Source organism: Aulonocara stuartgranti (genome assembly GCF_965226115.1).
Source record: "Aulonocara stuartgranti genome assembly, chromosome: 23".
Lineage (NCBI taxonomy): Eukaryota > Metazoa > Chordata > Actinopteri > Cichliformes > Cichlidae > Aulonocara > Aulonocara stuartgranti.
Window position 1 is genome coordinate 5578936 of NC_138958.1, and position 4865 is coordinate 5583800.

General features: G+C 40.8%; 1 protein-coding gene across 1 annotated transcript; it reads right to left on the reverse strand.

The window, feature by feature from the left end:
• Nucleotides 1-379: 379 nt before the first annotated feature.
• Nucleotides 380-2296, reverse strand: LOC309699829 (granzyme E-like). Its single transcript, XM_082523016.1, has 5 exons — nt 2105-2296; nt 1625-1784; nt 1312-1444; nt 921-1145; nt 380-832 (listed from the first exon to the last, which is right to left on the reverse strand). The coding sequence occupies exons 1-5, from the start codon at nt 2277-2279 to the stop codon at nt 668-670; spliced, it is 858 nt and encodes a 285-aa protein (XP_082379142.1). The 5' UTR covers nt 2280-2296; the 3' UTR covers nt 380-667.
• Between the last annotated feature and the right edge of the window lie 2569 nt (nt 2297-4865).

Genomic DNA, 4865 nt, shown 5'->3' on the forward strand with positions numbered 1-4865 from the left:
TTTCACATTCTGTCTCTCACAGTTGAAGTGTACCTCTGGTGCAAATTACTGACCTCTGTCATCATTTTAGGTGGGGGAACTTGCACAATCGGTGGCTGACTAAATACTTTTTTGCCCCACTGTAGATTTTACGTTGGCTTAAACTTGAATGTTTTAAAATAAAATGTTACAAATATAAATTTTTTGCTCAATTCATAATATTATCCTAAACATGTACAAATAAGCTCCCCTAAATAGTTTTAAATTCAACTTCATTTGTGGTAATGAAAGTTAGTGTCTGATATATCATTCTTGTCGAAGGAAAACAGGGGGTCCCAAGTACTGAGAAAATGCAGTGGGAAAGCTTTAAAAGCAAATATCACACACCTTTGATATACTTTATTATTATTTATTTAGAGCAAAGTAGTACCATATCCACACATGTCACATCTAAAAAAGCTCAATAACTGGATACAGAAAAATATGCTTTAAAAAGTAATCACAATAACACTTTTTTTTTGCTGTATGATGTTACGTTTTTGTTTTTGGGTTGTTGTTCTTTTATTTTGTCTTTTTACAGTGATTGGGATAAGTATTTTGGGGATTGAACCTTATTCTAATCTCATTTAAGAGCGATTTACTTCAGTGGTGCAAATATTGTGACATGATCCATCACGCATTCGACGTATTAGTATTTCCCATTACCATTGATTATGGAATTGATCCATACTTTGTAGGTGGGTATCTTAGTATACCTATGGATTGATGAAGCACTGGGAGTTGGGCTACTGCTGGTGGACACCACCCCATATGCCTTTCCATCTCCACAGACTAATGGACCACCAGAGTCTCCCTGAAAAGCATTAATACATGTGCAAAAAAATGATCGTTTCTGACTAAAAGTTAAATTTTTTCATGTTACGTTACAAAAAAGTACTTACCTTGCCTGGTCCAGTCTCGCCCTTAGAGCAGTAAAACATTTCCATAGCACACCTCTCATCATCAGTCAGGGTTACATTAGCTTCCAGGAGTTTCAAAGACATATGGCTTCCTTCTTTTGTTCTTCCCCAGCCAGAGACGACACATGATTGTGGCAGAGAGCCATCGCCATGGTCTGCGAGAGCAATGGACTTCACTTTATCGTTAAATTCTGCCTTGGACTTCAACTTAAGGAAAGAGCAGAGATTAAAAAATGGTTTATTAGATATTAGAATTATAGCATTTTGATGCTTATCTAAATTAAATATATTAAATGATAAATCATTACAGTAATTAACCATTATTACTTATGGCATGTTATTAAGCACAAATGAAGTCATTTGCTTCTCCTACCTTAAGGACCATTATATCGTTTTCAAAAGTATTTGCATCGTAGTCATCATGAGGAAAGGCTTTCTCCACATGCAGGTGTTGTACACCATTCATATCATGGTAATTGTGAAGACCCAGGAATATTTTGTACGTTCTGAAATACAATAAGAGCAAAACTGTTAAGTGACAATAAAGAGATTATTTATTTATATATTGTGTTCAATAAAATAAACATGTATGGAGCCATCATAAAACATATTTCCCAGTTTCAAGACTTATCTTATTAGGGGCATTAGAATCTCTGGTAGTTAAACATAAAGTGTGTTTAACCTACTCAGCATGGCAGTGGGCTGCAGTCAACACAAAATTCTCATTCAGAAGGAAGCCACCACAGTGTCCTGAATGACCATTTGCCTTGTTCTGCTGTAAAAGCACCATGTACGGTCTGCTATGTGGCACGGTCTCATGGCCACCGATGATTTCCCCTGTGTGGACTGAAATAAAAATCAAATACCTTATAAAACAAAAACATACTGTCTTATAGTTCAGACATGATGCAATACATAATGGATGCTTTGATGAAGGCACACTATTGGGGGAGCCCCTGTATGCCTTTATGAAACTCTGTGAGGACAGAACTCAATGTGTCTTCACCAGTTCTGCTTCATAACCAGTGGTATTCCATAATATTTATCTGTATGCTATAAATTTATTTATCCATCATATAACTTATTCTATGCAATCACTGCTGCACAGAGGCAAAGCAGATCTCTTCATGAATTACATAATATAATACATCTATCTGTAATCTTACCTTGATCATGAAGAATCAGCAAAACAGTGAGTATTGCCAGGTTAAAGTGGGCAAACATGATGAGACAAAAGGCAGGCTGAGATCCTGAAGAGCAGTGGGACACATCACTGACAGCTTCACTCTTTAAATACTTCATTATATTTGAGACAGAAGGACGTCCTTGTGTTATTTGCATATGCAAATGATGTGGCCTTGAACCACATAAGGAACACCTCCACAGCCTGACAAAAACTCTTATTTTCATAGTATTACATTACATATATATATATATATATATATATATATATATATATATATATATATATGCTTAATGCTGGTCATGGGACAATCAAGATTTAAGCTTGTGGGGTGATTTTGTCGGATCACAGCTCAACAAACTCCATGAAAAAAAATCAGTAACTTTACACAAGCGCACACACACACACACACACACACACACACACACACACACACACACACACACACACACACATATATATATATATATATATATATATATATATATATACACATATACACATATATATATATATATATATATATATATATATATACATATATATATATATATAGCCAGCAGTTGGAACGGAGCAGTTGTCAGCCACCTCCTGTACATGGATGACATCAAGCTGTATGCCAAGAGTGAACGAGACATCGATTCACTGATCCACACTACCAGGCTATACAGCAATGACATTGGAATGTCGTTCGGACTGGAGAAGTGTAGTCGGATGGTAACAAAGAGAGGGAAGGTAGTCAGAACTGAGGGGATTGAACTACCAGAAGGCAACATTGCAGACATAGAGGACAGTTACAAGTACTTGGGGATCCCAGAGGGGAATGGGAACCATGAAGAGGCCGCTAGAAAAGCTGCAACCACCAAGTACCTGCAGAGGGTCAGGCAAGTCCTGAGGAGTCAGCTGAATGGTAAGAACAAGATCCGGGCCATCAACACATACGCCCTGCCCGTGATCAGGTACCCTGCTGGGGTAATAGGCTGGCCAAAGGAGGAGATAGAAGCCACTGACATAAAGACAAGAAAGCTCCTTACCATGCATGGAGGGTTTCACCCCAAGTCCAGCACCCTGAGGCTGTACGCTAAGCGGAAGGAAGGGGGCCGGGGACTGGTGAGTGTCAGCACCACAGTCCAGGATGAGACAACGAACATCCAAGAATACATTGGGAAGTTGGCCCCAACTGACCGAGTGCTCAGTGAATACCTCAGGCAGCAGAAACCCAAGAAAGAGGAGGGAGACGAGGAACCATCATGGAAGGACAGGCCCCTGCACGGTATGTACCACCGGCAGATAGAGGAGGTGGCTGATATCCAGAAATCCTACCAGTGGCTGGACAAAGCTGGACTGAAAGACAGCACAGAGGCACTAATCATGGCAGCACAAGAACAAGCTCTGAGTACAAGATCCATAGAGGCTGGGGTCTATCACACCAGGCAAGACCCCAGGTGCAGGCTGTGTAAAGATGCCCCAGAGACAATCCAGCACATAACAGCAGGGTGCAAGATGCTAGCAGGCAAGGCATACATGGAACGCCATAACCAAGTGGCCGGCATAGTGTACAGGAACATCTGTGCCGAGTATAACCTGGAAGTCCCGAGGTCAAAATGGGAGATGCCCCCAAGGGTGATGGAGAATGACCGAGCTAAGATCCTGTGGGACTTCCAGATACAGACGGACAAAATGGTGGTGGTAGACAAACAGAAGAAGACGGCCGTAGTGATCGATGTAGCGGTTCCGAATGACAGCAACATCAGGAAGAAGGAACACGAGAAGCTGGAGAAATACCAAGGGCTCAGAGAAGAGCTCGAGAGGATGTGGAGGGTGAAGGTAACGGTGGTCCCCGTGGTAATCGGAGCACTAGGTGCGGTGACTCCCAAGCTAGGCGAGTGGCTCCAGCAGATCCCGGGAACAACATCGGAGATCTCTGTCCAGAAGAGCGCAGTCCTGGGAACAGCTAAGATACTGCGCAGGACCCTCAAGCTCCCAGGCCTCTGGTAGAGGACCCGAGCTTGAAGGATAAACCGCCCGCAGGGGCGTGCTGGGTGTTATAGGTAGTAGTTGTTTTCTGGCATAAACAAATTGTGGTGAAAGGCCTGAGAATATAAATGAAGAAGGTCGATCTTGTAATTTTGATGCAGTACACCAACTGCTGGCATTATCTGGCAAGTCAGAAACAACCTAACCTGCAAATAGGGTGCTCTTTGTCTATGTGGCCATCAGTGGTTATGTGTGCAACTGGAAAAATAGCTGAGCTGGTAAAAGCAATGCAGACTTTTGAGGTAAGTAAGATCATTTCTGATAAATTGTCAAAAGTTGGATGTCTGTTTAGTTCATGGCATTCACGGGCCACTGTATGTCACTAAGGCCAAATTCAGCAGCCTGGTTTCAACTTCAGCCTATAGCCATTTGTCACGAATCTTCCGATTCTCTCTAGTGCTTTACTGGTACTCTCTGCTGCATTATCTAATAAAGACAAAAACATAAAAAAAGGAAAACTGAAAGCCTTCTTTCAACAACAGCTTGTGCTCCAACAATTATATCACATATTATTAAGAAAGTTTTAAATAGTTTGACAATATAAGTGATGCAGCAGTGTCAAAGAAGCAAGTAATGATGTCAGGAGTGTGTAAAACTATACATTACTATCAGCTAGCTAAAGATACTTTGTCCTTCAAGCTGTTCTTATCTTTGCACAAGACAATCATAGTTTACTACATATACTGAATTTACTATAGTCATTGTTT

What these genes read in the sequence shown, in the direction of transcription:
- LOC309699829 (XM_082523016.1), bottom strand. Translation starts at nt 2,279, where the DNA reads ATGCAAATAACACAAGGACGTCCTTCTGTCTCAAATATAATGAAGTAT. An exon ending in GCTGATTCTTCATGATCAAG is followed by an intron (nt 1,785 to 2,104) that starts GTAAGATTACAG and finishes TTTTTATTTCAG; the next exon opens with TCCACACAGGGGAAATCATC. An exon ending in ACGATATAATGGTCCTTAAG is followed by an intron (nt 1,146 to 1,311) that starts GTAGGAGAAGCA and finishes TCTTTCCTTAAG; the next exon opens with TTGAAGTCCAAGGCAGAATT.